The following is an 18,966-nucleotide window of genomic DNA, read 5'->3' on the forward strand; positions in this document are numbered from 1 at the left end:
ATTTTTATTAATAAAAACCACAGTGCATGAGCCTACACTCCAAACAGGAGGAGGAGGAGGATGACAAGGACAATCCTCTACTCCAATACTGTCATTATTGCTGCATTGCTGGCATTTGGTATCCACTTTGCAATTGCTGAGGGAACAGGTTAATGGCTGCACAAGCAGAGGTGTTCCCTTCCACAAGGGTTTGGCTTTAGTTACTGTTTATGTGACAATTACTGTGTTTATAATTGCGGAGCAAACATAACAAAACAACTTTCCTAACTGTAAAAGCACTGCTTCCTTGTTTGTATGCCACAACATATTGCTGCTAAGCATTCAGCTTTGGGTTTGTAATGTTTTGGAGAACTAGTTCTAAATAAACAAAAACAAAGGGAGACTGGCAGCTTTAAGCTGATTGAGTGTCCTTCAGTGTTAAAACGTGTTTTATTTAAGAACAGAAAGATTCATTAATGCCTATTTATGATCTATTTTTAGAGTAATTCCATGCAATTACTATTCATATGACTCAAGCACCCAGGCTGAATTTTAGCCAGGCAATAAAAGGATAATTTTATAATGCCAGAGAGTCTCTCGAGAAGATTTGGAGGAAAATGCAAATCAACTGTTAGTATGATCAAGCTGTGCACACTAACTCAGTTTCTGGAGCTCTGTATAACAGGAGACATTCACAGTGGAATATCAGACATAACCAGCACATAGGTGCAGCACTGCTGGCTTCGTAACATCTGGGCTCTGTGCAGTTGCAGTGCAGGGAGTGGCTGGAAATGAGCTCACCACTCTCCATTCCCTTTTATACTCCCAGCAATGAAGTATGTGAGAAATACTGATGCAAAGTTTCCCAGGGAGACATCAGACAAAGAGGGATGGAGAGGTGCATATGCTGGCAAACACTCTTAGAAGTGAATGAATACATGTTTATAATATGCCTTGCTCTCACACACTAAGGATCTTCCTTTCCTGTCCATGTGAACTTTCAATGAGTCAAAGTCTTATTTTCCTTCTTAACCTAATTCTGCTCCCCCTGACACCCCTTTTCCCCCAATATCTAAACTTTGTCTCCATCCTTTCTTTCAGGGCTCAGCTGGGTGTAGTGTTGCAGAGTCCCAGGACAGCCAGGGAGGGAGGGCTGGGAAAGGCAGCTGCAGGCACTCCACAACCTCTGCCAGAGAAGCCATTCAATACCATGCCCTTGTCAGATTAATTCTACACTGATTAATTTACCCAGATTAATTTTAGACTAATTAATAATTTCTGGAAGGCATTGGAGAGAGTAGTTTTGTCTCCAAATGAGGGCAGTGACTATCAGGATAGCTGAGCTAGCCCTAGGGGAATGGCAGGTTAAGACAGAGGGTATGCAGGAGTACTCTTACCCTTCTGGATGAGTGCTCTGGGGCCAGGCAAGACACTTGAGGATGCCTGATGGCATCTATTCTTAGACACCTTGGAAAGAATTCTGGATTAACACCTCACAAGGGGAAGAAGCCCTGAGCACAGCAAAAAACTGTTCCCAGCAATTCAATATTTACACTTCTGAAAAATCGCTTAAGGCAAAGATAGCGGAAAGGAAACAGTCAAGAAACCACTAACCCCGCTTTCATAAAGCATTTATTTTTTTATTTGAAAACATTATACAGGCATTACATTGCCACAGCCAGTCCATATAGGTGCATGCAAATATCAAAATGGAGAAAGATTTATTCAGCTTCTCAATGCAGGATTTGGGGTTGGGATTTTGTTTGCCTGGTTTTGGTTTTGGTTCATACTTCCATCTGCGGTGTCAAGATTAGTGTGCTTTATTATGGCATTTAACAATAAAATCCTACCCATGGGGTAAAATTTATATTTGTAGCTAGCTCAGGAATACTAAATGGTTGTCAAAAAAAAAAAAAGAAAAGAAAGGAAATGATACTATGATACTACACGCTTGTCAAAATGTTAATAGCACAAGTTAGCAATCTCTACACTATAAATTGAAACTTCTTCTTATGACACAGTGGTGCAAAATTTTCAATTGCTTGGTCTATCGTTGTGTGTTTTGAAACTTTATAGCTGGAACAAAGACCAGGTCTGTCTCCCAGTGAGGGTTTTTATCTGGTATCAGAAAATTCCATCAGTCTTGCTAAGGGCTGCCCAGGACCAGCAGAATCAGAGAGTTTCAGTCTGTTGAGGCAAGGAGCTATGCAGAGCTAGAGACGTCCTACGCACACGGAGAGTAGCTGCCGTTAGATAGCTGAGCCTTTGCTGGTGCACACTGAGGGCTCCCACTGCAGAACACAAGCAGGCAGAAGGAACGTTTTCCTCCACTAGACCTCAGTTTTTCAGTCAACACAGTTCTTTGTAAAGCTATACTACTGTTTTCCTTCGAGGTCCATCCAGGACAAGCGCACTGGCACTAATCCGAGCATCCACCTTGTTTATGGGGAAACACAGAGAGCGAAGCAGCCCCGCTTTGCACATCAAACTCCTCCTGCACCGCAAGCACAGGGGATGCTGGCTGGCTGCAGAGTGTTCACTGAAACATCCATAACTTATTCCTGTACAACAGAGCCTTTCAGAATAGCCTGGTGGCACCTCTCAGCCACCCATGGATCGCAACGCCTCGTAAGGAAAACCTCCCAGCCCCGTGACCCGGCCGGGAGCTGCCTCCTGCCCAGCTGTTTCACAGAAGACTCTAACAAACATCTACAAGTTAGTGTCAGAAAAATGAGGAGGGGGAGGCTGAAGGACTACAAACATTTGGCTTAAAAATAAATACTTATTAGGAAATTAATCAAAACAGTTATGCAAAAGGAAGGAACTGTAAACATGAAACACACACGCGCACGATCCTCAAGGTTCTCAGACCAACACGGGGACTAATGCTCAGAGAAAGGTATTTAATTGGTACAAAAGGTAGCAAAAAAGACTGAGATGACAGGTGCCCACCAGTGTGCCTCTGGGTACCTGAGGGAGCCATGATTTCAATCAGACCCCTTCTCCTGGGGAATGTACGAAATCCACCTTGGCTCGAAGCTCTCACAGAGCTTGACCCAAGGATCTTTCCCTGAAGTGTCAGGTACTCTTTCTTCTGTGTTTTTTACTTTTTTGATTTAGACTTTCCTTAATATCCCCAGAATACAGACTCTGTTTTTCTGCAGGAATCTAGTGGGGTTTTTTTGTGTTTTTTTTTAATCCTCAATAGTTTAAAAAAAAAAAAAGTTCAGACACATGAGTGCTAAAAAGATTTAAAAAAAACCAGAAGGCAGGAAAAAAAAATCATACATTTGTTAGTTTAGTATCAAGGCATCTTAGCCAAAACTTTTGGGCCAGTTTTGGGCATGATTTGGCAGTACTGCAGAACCTTCTCTCAGGTGCAGCAGGGTTGTGGCAGACAGCCTAAACACAGTGGGAAAGAAATGACCTCTTCTCCACAGTAAGAATAAGGTACCACATACTTCTGCTGTTCAAGAGCATTTTGACATTTGCCACTTCATGTCTGTTATGCATATATAAACTTCTCTCAGTCTGCTTCAGGGAAGATCCTTCTGTATTAAAGGAGAACAGGACTGTAAAAAATGAATGTTACCTCAGCAGAAATTCATCCTGCTTGGTTGAACTGTGTGACCTTTCTAATCTCCAATATATAGATTGACGTTTTTATTCTTTTTTATATAGAAATAGGTAAGTTGTATTTTTCAAACATGAAGGCCTACATTTTTGCTTGAAACAGTCCTTTTCAGCAGAATAACATTCAAATCAAATTCACCTTCTATGCCCACAAGCAAAATATTCATCAACCATACTGTAAACTCCATTTTCAAATACAATGAATGTATACACATTTTTACAGCACTGTTATGTGCTTCTTAAACTCCTTCTTTCTGAAGATCCTGAAGCATTTTAAAATAACTTGGTCCCATAGCACCTCTATGAGGTAGGTAAAATGTCATTATTTCCATATATACTGATTGGAAAACTCAGCCACACAGAAGGTAAGTCATGCCCAAAGATTCATGCAAAGATGTGGCAGATTGGTAAATAAAATCCAAGATCTCTCCTAGATTCCCCATCTATTGTTAGACACAGGAACACCTCATCTTCCTTAATTTTAAATTACAAATAGATAAAGGATATTGAAATAATGATTTCCTTGTACTGGGCTCTCAGAGGAGCAAACATACAGGCAAAGATGGATTTTCCATGGTGGTGACTAAGATTTTCCTCATTCTGGTAAGGCTCCTGAGGCAGAAGTACAGTTGTATACAGAAGTGTGGAGCACACCCTTACTATTTTCACACGTCCCCAGGAATGTAAGAAAACTGCTGAATTCTTCTGCTTGCTTCACAGCTAATGAAAAATAATTGGCTGCACCCTGCCAGTAAAATGCCTTTGTGCTACTGCAGCAACACCAGCAGATGGTCCAGTCTTTCTGCTCATGAATTCCTCCCTTAATCTTCCTGATTTTTACAATCTGTGGGTTTTGGTGAAAAACTGACACATTTCTAAATAGCTATTGTTAGAATAATGAACCACGGGAGACTAAGCAAACTGGAAGAGCAGAAGGCACCCTTGATGCACTGAGTATCTAAAATAAGTGCCCTGATCCACATGATATGTCATCTTTCCGTGGAGAGGTACAATACATAGGAAACTAGAAAATGTGTTTTTCTTTCTACAGGTTAAAATTTTAAAAGTAAGAAATCTGTGTTGAGTCACGACTACAGAGAAATTGACTCCCTGTCACCTGATGCAGAACCTTGGCCACTAGGAAATCTGCCATGGATCATAGAGAGGTCAATGCTTGAGTACTTCACTTCTGCAAATATAGAAAGGCTAAAATGCTCGCCTTATACCTATTCCTAGAATAGAGACGGATATTGTAAGTTGTCCCTTCTCTGGATTCATGGATCAGATTACCTAGAAAGGGCAACTAGACAGAGAGCACAGAAGAACTTCATTGTATTTCCCTCACCAAATCCAAGGTGCTAGCAAAAATGTGTCAGGGGGCTGTTACTACGATTAACCCATCTGTTTTGCGCAAACAAACAAATTCTAGAGAGAAATTAACAGTGACTGCACAAAGTGTATTTGCTGTAAAAAGGCATTTTTTCCACAGCTGCTGTGGCTTAGGCATAACATCACTCTGTGTGTGTAAAACACCCATCTAATAATTTCTTTTTTTTTGTAATTTCATCGTATGTATTGAATATCTGTCACAGGTAGTTTGAAATGAACTGATTCCTACACAGCAGTTTGTATGGCAAACATGCTGCTCATTTCGTAAACGAGGGACTGGCATCTCCTTGCAAGGAACACCCTGGAACAATTAATTTGTGTTTGCATGAGCTTTCCTTATTTGCTACCTTGCAGCTCACCAGTGTAACTGCACCCGGTAAATACCTTTCTCTATGTACAATACAGAGATAATGGATACACGAGCTCCACTGTCAATAGGTGATCAACAGCCCTGGGTTTAAGCAACTCTAACATGAGGCTCCTCTTCTGTCTCCTGCCCCAGGCTGGTGTATGTCACAGAAGGCTCCATCTGGCTGCTGGCTGGCAGGTCCACAACAGGTCCAGAGGGGTTTCGGAACTGCTTGTACACCCGAGGATCCTGGGCTACGTAGGTGGACGTGGAGGAGTAGAGCATCAGCCCAACGAGGATTGTGAAGAACGACAACAAGTAAAGTCCTGAAAACTGAGCAGAAATAACAGCAGAGTCGTTAGACACAGCACCAATTACCCTGAGTTCATGAAGACCCAAAGACAGGGTCAGGCACAGATCCTTGTTTTGGCACGCGCTGCACAGAACAAACTCCCTGTCATTTGGATGTTAAATTTTTATGGGAATGACTCTTTGAGATTTAATTTACTCTCACCAATTCCTCTGTCCTTCATAAACCAGAGCTAATTATTGCCTTCCCCTGGGCCAGGCATGTTAAGTATTGACTGTCTGGGACTTGGGAAAATTGAGTTTTGGTCACAGATCCAGAGCTGATTTTTTCATGCTTTTAGACAAGCCAGCTACTTCTCTGAGTCCAAGTTTCTTCAGCTCCAGTGTGAGGTACCATCATTTACAGTTGTCAGACAGGCAGTGGACAAACCTGAAGTTAGTTACAGCTAAAGCACATGTCTGTGAAGTTAACATGCTGTTAGAAATATAAAAATATAATTAAATAATAATTTTAATAAGAATTTTAAATATATATATATATATATGTATAAATAAAGGCACTTAAAAACTACCCTGTCTGCAGTATCTCTTGCTTGTGAATAGAAAGCAGGTGCTAGATGATGTAATGTGAGTTTGGACAGGATGAACTTCAGCTGTGAAACGTGCTCTGGGTCAACATCATGAGGTTTGAAAGTACACAGGGAGGGCAGTTAACTGAAAGCTCAAGTACACATATTTTGGCACACAGCTTCACTAGATCAGAGGTCAGCCTGAATTTTCTGACATATACAGACTTGTGTCTGAACTAAAAATACAACAGAAAGAACCTTTCAGGCAACTTGTTAGCCCTTGCAGATAAAGCTAAAGGCAAAGACAGGGTTTCAAAAGCACAGACCATTGGGTACTAGCTGTAGATACTGGATTCTGGCTACAGAGGACACAAAAATGGCTTTAAGCCCACATGATTTATCTGCTGATCCCACACTACAAGTTATTTGTTCATGCATGCTGTGTGTGGGAAACCATGAAGGACAAATTGCATAGCCACCTCGTTGAGGATATAAATGATTTGTATTCAGTGGAACTTCTAGAAGTGCCTGTATTCTGCAGCTGTCAGGAATCTGTACCTGAACACCATCAACCACTTGCAACCTGCTATAAGCTGCTCCACGAGGTACTTCAGGATTTTATGTAAAGGTGTCTGCAAGTCTGTTTGTTAATCCTGACTGACTCTGCTTTGCTGGATGCCCCATTTGTTTCCTCTGGATCACCTTAGCACAGCGCAAAATAGACAGAATGGACTATATTATCTTGAAATTCTTTTAGCAATTCTTTTTCGCTTAAAGAAATTATCATTGTGGAGAAAACAAACTTTACTTAAGCCAAATCTGTAGTGATGTTAATTTGTTATTGCTTCATAAATCTACAAAACCTCCATCTAGCCTCCTGCTTGAGGAAGCATTTGGACTTTTTACAGAACCCTCAGTATCTCTGAAAGCTTTGGTCACATAACCCATGGTGATAGGTCTGAGTGTATTTCCCACATCCAGTGTGCATGTTCAACAGGGAAAATACCATAATGGGGAAAGTTTTTAAAACATGTGAGAAGGATTAGAGGGTAGGAAGAGTTTTGCTTTTCATCAGCTTTTAATTGTTTTTTAACATGTATGCCACCAGGCCCTCACATGTTGTCTGGCAGCACAATTTGATGAAACCACCCAGCTGTCCCAGTCACAGAGACACTGCTGAGCCTCACCAGTGTCTGCTGAAGGATTCCTTCCATGTGACACAGCTCTGACAGGACTGTAAAGCTTACATCTCCCCCACGTGGCAATCAAACACAAGCCAATAATTTCAAACTTCTGGTGGATTTCTCCCCCTCCATTTTCAGTACAATTTTGTTCTCAGCACTTTCTTCCCCTCTTTCACTTTGTATTTTAACTTGAGCATCACTTGGCAGCAGTGAAGCTGACTAAGCTGAAGAAAATCTCAGGAGCCAAATGCATGTAGTTTCCCATCCCTAGTTTCCCACTGTCCCTCATTCCCACCTTATGCTTGAATTTCTCACCCCAGCCAGCCAATTGGCTTGGCCCACTGCATTGCCAGAGTGCCAGCCAGATCTGTGATTGCCTTGTGTCCTGCTGTGAGGAATCTGTGGGGCTTCCAGCAGCTAAATATTCTTTTTTTCTTGTTCCAGGAGCTGTCCAGACAAAATAAATTCATTTTTGCTTTGGTTCATGACTCCAGCTCTACCATATCCCCTTTCTCCTGGCCATACCTCTCATTCCTCTCTCAGAGGCTTCCTGACAGTGGGTTCTTTTGTCTGATAGTATTCTTTCAATGGTAGTGTCCTCCCTCATGGCAGCTCTCCAGCCTGGGGGAAAGGCTTTGGGCAAGCTTGGGGAAATCTACACAAAGATCTGTGAAACATTTGTCTTCGGTATCTGTGCACAGCTAGTTCAAAGAAACCTGGAGTCCAATAGTCCTATGACAATTCCTTCCTTTTTACCTTCCTTAGAAACAAGGTTCAGGCTGAATTCATTTGTGCAGCAGCTCTCTGCAACACTGAAGTAGAAAGGTAGATAGAGAAGTTAATATAGGAATATATACTGAAGTACATGGCAAATCTCTGTTTCTTGTCAATACCCTGTCAGACTGATCCAAACCCCTTTGAAATAAATGGTTATTTTCCTCCTATTAAAACAGCAGTGAATCCATCAGTGCAATGGAAAGATGCAGATCTAGTTCCCAAAACCAAAATTTGTTGTTCACTGTACTATACTACTCAGACTCCAGCTGAAATCTGCGATTTATGGCAGATAAGATTTCAGGCACACTCTACTACCATGTAGGTTTTGGAGGTTTTTTTAATATTCATCTGCAAACCTCATCTACTGAGATTTGCTATTAGTAGGCAGGAAAAAGAAACACATTCAAAAACAGAGGAAAGAGACATTCCTTAGAAACAAGTGAGGGAGGATCGCTTTTCATTGCCACTCTCCACACAACTGCAGTACCAAACTGTAGGTTCTTGGGAAGTGTGTAATTCCTCTCTCTGTCTAAAAAGCTACTTTAGAATGAAACTGTGCTTCATTTTACTCTTTCTACAGAGAACATATTTCCTCTAAGAAAAAATATTTTTAAAATATCCAGATTTGTATGCCTCTCCAAATCCATCCCTCCATGCTAAGCAGGATAACTGCACAAAGAGTAATATGGTGAAGAGAAACTGGTTAGCTCAAATTAGCTAATGAGTGTCACACACCCTGAACAGACTAAAAGTCAACCCATGTTTCCATATCATTAAACAGTTTTACTGTGGATTTCCTATCTACATTTGTAGGTACATGTGTATTACATGTGCAAACTTGCTCATCCATGAAGCTTATTGAGAGACTTTGTGGTGGGGTCAATGATCTAACAGTCTTGAGTCCCTGGATTTGATTTTCAACCTGTGAATTTAATTTTTGAATCACAATGATTTTATATGATCCTCAGTTTCTTACCCATTTAAAAGAGATTCGTTTGGTTACTGAATAAATATGAGTTTACAGAATAAAAATGGGGAATAGGGATCCTCTGAGGAGAAGGCAGACAGCTCCTTTGCAGGGAAATTGCCTTACTTACAACATTTCAGATTTCATCACTGACATGAAAAGCATGTGCCAAAGCTTTTTTTGCCAGTCAAATCAAATAGTTAAATCAGCTCTACAGATGTGATCATGTCTGCTCTGCTCTGACATCTGTGTGTCTGTAAATGCTTCCCCAATCAATAGTATTCAATATGGATCAAACAATGATATTCATAAATGTTAAAAAACTATGAAAACACACAAAAAAAATCTTCTCTAGGTACCATTTAGTACCTGTGGTAAAAATAGCCTACATTAAACGAACATTACCTTTCAGCATGTAAAAGGCTGTCTTTGGTGCCTGCCAATTTGAAGATAAACACACAACACAAAACCTAGACAAATATAACAAGATAACGTGCTTAACAAGATTTGGTCAGCCTATCAAAACAAGCACAGATTCTGGTGAGTGGACATTTCTGGTATTTATCTGAGTTGCTCATTAGGAACCCAGTACTTGAATGGATCTGCTCAGTCAGGTTCAGCAGATGAGCTTATGGAAGCTGGTGGCTTGGCTGCAGGAATAGGGGCATCACTCCAGAGTGTGCAACTGCAGAACCCCACCAGGAAAACCACTGCAGCAGCAAGCTCCAGCTATCACAGGAAATGTACGGTGAAATTACTCCTTCTGTTACCAATGCACAAAGTCTTTGCCTTAAAAAGGAAAAGAACCCAAACATATCTGCAGTGCTACATAAAAGTGTAGATAAAGTTCACAAAACAAAATTTAGCTTATATATATAGCATTTTTGTGGCAAGCGAATCAAAATTATGAGTAAGCGAAGCATCCCAAGGTACCTAAAATAAAGAAGTTGAGTATAAAGGCACCTGAAAATGTAGCATTTTTAAAAATCCAGAATAAACTATTAAAGCTTTCAAAATTTACTCCCTACTGGTTTTTATCCTCTACTTTTTACAGTTTGTCCATGTAAAACTTGTCTTTCATATAGCCTGAAATCACCACAGGTAAAATGCTTCTACTATTTCCACTTGAGACTCTTATGCTTTAAAGTAATCCCCTTGGAAAGGTGAGAAAAGGAAGCTTCTTAACAGGGAAACGAGTGCATCTGATTTCATTGTCTTGAACAGTGATTAGACAGTAACAGGAGAAGAAAAAAACAGAAAGAAAAACTATTTAGAAGGTAGTAGATTCATGCCTTGGTCTGGAGAGGAAAAGTCATTCTTCAGTACACGGGTCATGAATATAGAAGGGAAAGCCCAAAGAAACATGCATGGAAAAATCACATCTAGGATCGGCTGTGCTGACTGACTCCCGCAGAGGGAATCTGCAGACAAGCAGTGCTGGCTGTCACAGATGTCCATGCCCATGTTACCACCGACACCATGGCAAAACAGTATCCAGAGTGACAAAATGAGACAGATGTGAGTCTGCAGAAAAGCCCACACAGACAAAGAAATTCAACCATTTGCTAATTTTGGGTTTTCGCTCAGCCATCATTATAATGATCTTGAACATTATTGCAATGGTTATGAAAATGCTAATTCTGTTTTACTCAGTCCATTGAACTGGAAATGGTTGCAGGAGCAGACTATTTGAGCTGCAGCACTCCAGCACTCCATTTGTATTTCAAAACAGCAGCCACACACTGAATCTCTTTAGGTAGTATGAACCCCAGCTCCTAGCCTATGGCAACTCAACTGTGCTTTTCAAGTTTTTAAAAAGGTTTTTTTTTGTTATTCAAGTACTAACTGAAAATTTATAATTGTCATGTTTCACATATTCAGTGATATGTTATGAAATGGAATAACTACCTTTTTCTCTACCTCATCTGGCAGCTCTCCACATTTTGGCATAAATGAATAAAGAAATCAGGTTCATTAATTCAAGTTTTAAATCTCAGAGAAAAGTGACCTCCTCAGAATTACACTGATGAAGAGGGGTAAAAATGTACCTATCAGGTGGAATTAATCTAGTTCCATATTTCTGCTGGCACCATCCATGCTCTCCAGTTCCATCACCTTCTTCCTTCCCATCAGTGGGTCTGTGCAGTGCAGTGAACTCTGCTTTCCAGATTGATTCAGTTTGTAGCATACGCTGCACAGCCCATCAAAGCTAAGGCCAATAGGTGTTCTTTCACCGACTTATGGCTTTTTCCCCTGGGTAATTTCACACATGAATACCTGAGCAGGCTGAGTGAAGGGAGTTAAAACCAAATTTCTCTCATTATCTTTTATATAGCAAACAGACATTTCCACTCTGTTTGATAAATTGATCGAGAGGCTGAGCTTCTTTCCACAATTTTCTATTTTCGCCTCCAACACAGCAAATGAAGCTCACCGTGACCAAGTGCAGAAGTCGCACTGTGGGATGCACACACTCTCCAGCCAGCAGCAGCACCAGGAGGCTGAGGGCTCTGAGAGCTAGGAATTCACACAGTGCTTTCACTTGCCTGGCTGGATGCTGCAGCCACATTATTAATAGCAACAGGAGCCAGCATCCCAGTCATAGCTGGCAGCGCTCTTTGGCACCGCCTTGGATCACACCCAGGAGGATCTGACTGACTCTGTCTTGGATCAGCACTGTGCCTTAAACTACTCCTGACTATTTTTTGTCCCAGCCTAGGAGGAAGATACCTCTTTGGGATTCAGAGCTTGATCTGCTCGTCAGCAGAAACTGAAGCAACCCTCAACAGTGCAACACCGTACTTTGTAGCCCCAAATGGCACCACACACACCAGAAGAGTTGCTGTGAGTTTTCCAGACTGCACTGGAATGGAAAAAACAAATCCACCTGAACCTTTATGTGTCCTGCCAGATCTCTCAGTTTTTAAGGAATCTCCAAAGGGACCCAAACCACTGAGGTATGGTTTAGAGTGCCTTCCCTGCTCACCAACTGCAAAAGTGGAATGCCAGAGCAGAAATGCTGGTTCTCTTGCTGAGAAGGGCACCAAGGGGCGCTGGACAGCTTCAGTAATGATGATAACTTCTGGACAGCAAGTCTGTCCACTACCAGCAGGATTGCATTATCTTCACACTTAAATGACCTCCAGCTATTTCTTAGGCAAAACATGAGGATAGAGTCTTAAGTGGTAACTTCAAGTCCTATCTTGCTCTCTGAGCACATCTGGGATGAAAAGTGGAGTGTGTAGCTACTTACTCCACATCTTTGATCATCACTGAATGAAGGAGGTTTGTCTCAACATATCACTCATACCAGCAGAACCCAAAGCAAGAAATTTCTGGTTCGCCTGAACGACAGTGAAAACCTGACTCTGCCCTTGTTGCCATTTGGTGAAAACAAAGAAGCCAAAGGAAGTTTTTCCAGTCATTTCATGCATGGCAGAAAGGCCATACTTCTCAATTCCTGATGCTTGCTTGCACCCTCAATATGATCTAATTCAGATGAAATGCTGTCCATTACTATGGCTTATGCTGAATTGCAAATGTTGCATAGAAACCGTGATGACAAGGAACCAGATGACACATTTTCTGAATTTTCCAGTTGATTCTGTTCTACTGCTTGCATGTTTTACTTCATGTAAAACATACTGATCTATGCTTTCTGTCATACAGCAGCACCCTCTTTTTCAGTTCTTGAATGATATTTGCTGGTGGGCACAGTTTAACTGGTAAGGCAGTGGTCAGTGGGAAACACCCAAGCTTTCTTACCTTTTAGATGCTGAGGTTATCTACACAGGAAAAAAAAATGAGGAGGGTTTACTGGAAAACTGTCACCACAAATTCTATTAAACTTTTAGGAAACTTAATAGATTTCCTGGAATTCATTGGTGGAATGAAACAAACTTATGGAGAAAACCAATAGCATTTTGAGGAAAAATCTCTGAGCTTGACATAGGCAGCTGTAAGGCAAATACCGATTTTGCACAAAGCTGCACGATTTCATGCTTCTCAAATGGCATCCTCAGAAAAAAATAATAATAGCCTGTCATTTCTAAATACATGCCTGATAGGGCAAAATGTTTGTGTGAAATGGCTTATCTTCATTTCCTGAGTGCCAGGAGAGATGGGAACACTGCTTTCTCTTCTCTTTCCCTTTGTTGCCTCTGACATCAGATGTGGAGAAAAAAGGAGCCTGTGTTCAGTACCCCTGCGGTACCAGAAGTCTGTCTAATTAAAAAGTGCAAGGTAGAATGAGTCCTGCAATCTGTTTTAATCTTATCTATGTAGGAAAGAGATTTTTATGTGTAGTTAAAACACTTCTATTACATTTCTCTAATTTCCTGTGAGCATCGTTACTATGGCATAAAGGGGCTTAATTTCTGGTTATTTTATTTCAATTACTTGGCAAGAAAGTGGTGAAGGACCTATCCTTTCAGATGTTCTTAATACAAAAAGGAGGAGCGCAACAGAAAAGCTTATAAAAACAATTTTCCCTCCCCCCATTTACCTTTCAGTATTCTTTGTTGATTTTCTCTATCAGCTGCCAGTTGCCATGTGTCCTTTTGGGTTTGTGTGCAAGTATTTAATACAGCAGCAGCTGTCTGCTGTAATGATTCTCTATTACTGTACATGAGGCTAATTGTGCTCAGTGCGTTCAAAACCACAGTTACAATAACTGATTCATCTTGGATTCTTTGTTTATATTTTTCTGCTGAATCTAACAATACATTCCTGTAGAAATTCCTTCCCAAAAGGTGTTCTTTTTTCCTGGCAATGGAAATTTGGGGCACTCCTACCCTAAGACCCAAGGACTGTGCAGCTGCAATTACTCTGAGGACGAGTGACCAGGCCAGCTGTCCAGGGAGTGTGACATGGCTGTTTCACGTCAGGGCTCTCTGCAGTGTGACACATTTGCTGCTGGCAACGAGAGGCCAAACTGCAGGAGCTCCAGGAGCTCTCAACTGAGTCAACTCTCAAAGCAGATGCATGAGGGAATCAGAGTGGAGAGCATGTCCTAAGTTGTTATATCCAAGCCCCCATTACTGCTTTCAATCAGATGACATGTTCCATCTGGCAAATCCTTCTCATGCAAGCATTATTAGGGATTTTTTTTCACTTCCCACTAACCTATTTGAAATTATCCTGGAACCCCCTGCTATGACAGCAAAAAAATCCCCCTAATTTCTATACATTTTCAGTTTTCACCCATATGTTCTTGTATTATTAGATCAAATAATTCTCATTTTCTCCCTGTGAATTTATAGATCAATTCATATATGTTAAGGTTCCATAGTCCCTCCCAACCCATCAAATCGATGTTACATACAATAAAGATTTTTTTAGGGATCTGCATATTCAGTACTTTCTTAGGGGCCATATGGTTATTCTGTCAAGGCTTTGGAGCAGATAAGAGAAAAGCTGTTTGGTGCTCTCGAGCTGACAGAAAAAAACCCTATAGCTACAGCTAGAAAAGTGCTGTCCCTGAGATGGTAAGTTGTCCTGTCCTATGGCATTAGCACTTCTTCATCAATACCAGAAATACCTAGACAGACTCATTTGGAAACAGCTTTGTCATGACCGACTCAAATTCTTCCCATCTGTTGCCACAGACACTGCCTCGCACTTTGTGCTTCACAGCATTTCTCAATGTCAGCCAGTTCTGGTTGCCTGATTATTCTAATTCTTCTTCCTACTGAGGGTGCCAAGTCTATTACTACAGTCACTACACAAGGCTGGTCTTCAGACCAACTCTTTGGGATCTCCATCAGCGAGTTCCTTCGAGCATGCTGTTTCTCTCTCAGCACATTGCCTTGTCCTTTATCCTCATTAGCCAGTTCCTCACCTGGCTTCCAATCTTTACATCAATAATCCTGTTCTTTAGCTGCTAATTTTCTGTGCTGCACTGTTCAAAAGCCTTGCACATTAGATCTACCATTTCACTTTTCCCTATAAAAATCTGTTAAATGATTGGACAGACATCAGATTTAGACAGGATTATCTGTCTTGTGTGAACAAGCTCGCATTTCATCCAATTTTCCATTTATCTCCATGTTCCTAGTTATATCTACTTCTGATTTTATTGTCTACTCCATGTCAAATTTGAAGCATTCAGATTATTGTGTTCTGTTTCTACTTCTGACATAGTAATTTCCATTTCTATTAAAGAGGGTACATAGTCTTCACATTTAACTCTCATCCCTATTGAATATGACAGAAGGTCCCATTTTTGTTTTGGTGCCAAGTGAAAGATTGTTCAATTTCTGCCTCCACTGTCCTTGTGCAGCAAAACTATTTCTTCTCTTAATATACAAGAACTTTTTACTGCTTGTTTCACTTTCTTCTTCATTGCCAAGCTTGGTTTATCTTTTAGTTTTATCTTGGTTTTATCTAGATTTCAGTCATTCTCTTTTTTAGCTGCACAGTATTATTTTTCTTCTGTGTTTTCCTGTCTTCTGTTTATTTCAGTTTTTATTTCAGTATAACAGTTTTTAAAATAGTTTTTTTGTCTAGTTGCATTTGGAGTTCTCCCTTACAAGTTTTCCTCTTAAGATATAAAATTCATATTACTATACATTAAAGCTATTAAAAGTCTCATTCAGATCCATTATGAGCCTTTTTAACAGAGTTCCTTGCTAAATTTAACACAGGTAGGTGATGGGAATAATTCCAGAAATTTAGTCCAGCTAATAAAATTGTTTGTCAGCAGTGCTGATGTCAAGCATCCATCCCATGTCATGGATTTGAAAGCTTCCAGTTTAGTGGGAAGGGGGAGTTTAGACAAAAGAAGATGATTTTGTAGATATTATAGAAGCTAATAAAATACTCCACTGCTTAGATGGAAAGCATGTAAAAGTGATGTTTTCTAACTGATTTTTTTTTGGTGTGTGGATCCATTCTCCCATTCTGGTAGGAAAGAGCAGCTGATGTGGATGTTTTAGCCCTGTATGTTAGCAGCAATCACTGATGTGGCTGGTAGGAGGCACAACTGGAATAAGCTCTTACACTCCAGTTGTGTACCAAAACAGATTTTATGTATGTTCCTTCCTAGCAGCTCATAGACCATGGCATAACTTGTAGGCCACACATAATTCTTCACACACTTTCTAAATATTCTACCTTATTTTCTGGTCACTTCTTGAAATAGAGTTTACTCAGTTCCATAACAAATTTATAATAAATTATTGCATTTAACCCGTAGCATTTTCTTTCATAGATGATTCTGTCTACATCTCTGAGGAACTTCTAGTCTTTGTTTCCCTATGCAAAGGTGAAAATAGCATCCAATTCAAAGAATCATAATTTCAAAATCTTGTAGATTTTCAGTAGCTGAACCTTGTTTAAGCTTTTGAATGTAACTGCTATCTAGCTAATTCATTACTTTTCTTTTTTTTTTTGGTTTCTCTCCTGGGTTGCAAATTATTGCTGAGATATGTAACTCAACAAATTCATTGTACTCCCTTGTCTTCAAAATATATTTGTCTTGGGAAATGCTGAGTTTTTTATTTATGCTGATTTTTTCCTCCACAAGTAATTACAAAACTTAGCCTCTTGGTCTTTACTTTCATATTCATTGAGCATTTAGAAAAAGTATGCTGTCAGTAGATCCATCTCTTTAGATAGGATGGCTTCATTATGTTTTTTCTGTCTGCGCTATTTCTTGTGATAAAGAAAAATGTAGTTATTTGCTACAATATTTTTTGCTCTCTGCAGTTTGCAATCCATTTGCTGGTTCTTTGATATTATGCATCTTTATTCTGTGATCCCCCTGCTTTCCTTTTCCAACCCATATTCACCAGCACCTTTAAAATCAATATGGTTTTGTTGAAGATTTATCATTAATTCAGTAACAGGAAGAGTTGCCCTAATACCTCTGAGCTCTCATACTGCGTGGGAATGAAAAGCTATTTAACTCCTTCAGATTCTAACTACACTTCACAATGTACTCTAGTTGTATACTTAAGAGATCTCTGAACAATTCCCTAATAATTTATTCACTAATTCCATAAATTTTACATTTTAACACTTGAGGTATGCAGGAAGGAGTGACACTAAGAGACAGAAAGACGTGGTTCAGAAGTTACCCACAATAAAAAGGGGGTGGTGGTGGTGGTGTTTGCTTTGGAGTATTCTAAGACCAAGACGTGTTCACTTAGCATTTCTGTTTTGATAATTGGGCATTTTCAACAAAATGCATTTTCCTAGAAAGCTTCAAATCAGTTCTGTTGTGTACAGTCTTTTAACATGAGACCAAATGAAAAAATCCCAAGCTAAAAGCACTGAAAGCAAGCTAAAAAACTTTACATTTAGATGAGCTAGTGTCTGAAATATATATTTGAAATCAAAGCTTTTATCATAACTTCTGCAATATGAATGCCTCATCATTTACACCATTCTTGATGCCTTCCAAAAACTGAGTATCCATGTTCCACTATTCATGCTTTGCAACTAATGAATCTATTGCAAGATAGCACTGTGAAAGGAAGACATTTAAAAATGCAGTATTTTGAAAAAGCTTCCATATCCATGCTGTGTTGTTAAAAACCTGTCAGGCTGTGCAACATCTTAGTGGAAGACACTTTGTTTTCCAGCTTCTACTCTCTTCTGTCAGTTTACTTCATAGCTTTTTTATTGTATGCCATCCTGCATCATCACAAAAAGGGTGAGTTGATGGGGCCCTTTCTGTCACAGAAATCTGTGTGATCAAAGACACACTTAACTCCTTTACACCTCAAGGCAGCTCTTTAAATATAGTCACGTAACTATTTTCTAATTGACTAGAATTTGGAGGAGGAAATTCAAATAGCTAACCAATTAAATAAATAAATAAATTTAAAGATATTTGAAAATTATGCTGCTTAGCTGAAAGGAGTAGAGCTTCATGGGAGCAGAGCTGTTGAGAGGGACATCCACTGTAAGAAATTTAGTATTTTGGAAAAGAAAAGGAAACATGAACATAGGGGTTTTTTTGCACATTACCAATGACATAAAGAATTAACTAGTAATATGACTTACCCTCATTATTAGCACAGGCTTAGAAGTATTCACAAGGATAAAAGCCCTGTGAGATTAAATTCCATTAAAACAGGAAGTTTATGGATCAGCACCCTGCATACTCAATTTCATCAGGAAAATATCTTTAAATATATGACTGAGAAAGTGATAGTGTAAAAAACAGCTTTTTAGCCTGCCCTGCCTGCTTCCCTAGAAATAATGATGCACCACTGACAGCACCACTGTCAAAGTTTAAAATAGGTAGGTGTTAGTTCCCTAACAAGTGCAAGCAAACAGGATCTTACTGACTTCAGCTAATACTGTCAGGGAAGTTAAAAAAAAAAGGGTGAGAACATAAACTGAAGTATTTTCTCAGGTCAGAGTTTGGGAAAAGTCTCTCCGATGTTTATGGATGGCTGCCAAATAAAGAACAAAGTAATAAACAATCCTCCCCCAAACCAAACCAATTTTATTTAACTCCTGCTGTCAAACCACAGACTTTGTATCCATCCTGCTCCAAGAAAATCTAGGACTGCCTGAAGCATATAGAGTCAAGGTCAAAAATAAGGTTTCATCTGCATAGTCATGAAACTGTGAATTTTTCTAAAGATTACTCCTTGAGTGGTAGGCTTTTCTAATTTAGGAAAATGAACTGAAGTGCACCAAAGACAGCAGAAAAACTCACACTGACTTCAATTCATGTTTGTAGCAAGGGTCAAATTTTCACTACAGTGAAGACTGTGTAAATCCCAAATTCACAGGCATTGCTTAGGATCTCTGCTGGACCAAAAAAACCAGGAACCCCCTTCCCCCAACCTTCAG

The 18,966-nt window shown here is 39.9% G+C and overlaps 1 protein-coding gene across 2 annotated transcripts in view; it reads right to left on the minus strand.

Annotated features, from left to right (window-relative positions):
* Positions 1–1,593: 1,593 nt before the first annotated feature.
* The window catches only part of SLC35F1 (solute carrier family 35 member F1), a 231,655-nt gene continuing 214,282 nt past the window's right edge, over positions 1,594–18,966 (minus strand). For both annotated transcript variants that reach the window (XM_005492605.4, XM_014271055.3), the window contains exon 8: positions 1,594–5,683. In XM_005492605.4, coding sequence (XP_005492662.1) covers positions 5,459–5,683 — 225 coding nt within the window. In that variant the 3' untranslated portion in view covers positions 1,594–5,458. The remainder of the gene's footprint in view (positions 5,684–18,966) is intronic.

Source organism: Zonotrichia albicollis, chromosome 3 (genome assembly GCF_047830755.1).
Source record: "Zonotrichia albicollis isolate bZonAlb1 chromosome 3, bZonAlb1.hap1, whole genome shotgun sequence".
NCBI lineage: Eukaryota > Metazoa > Chordata > Aves > Passeriformes > Passerellidae > Zonotrichia > Zonotrichia albicollis.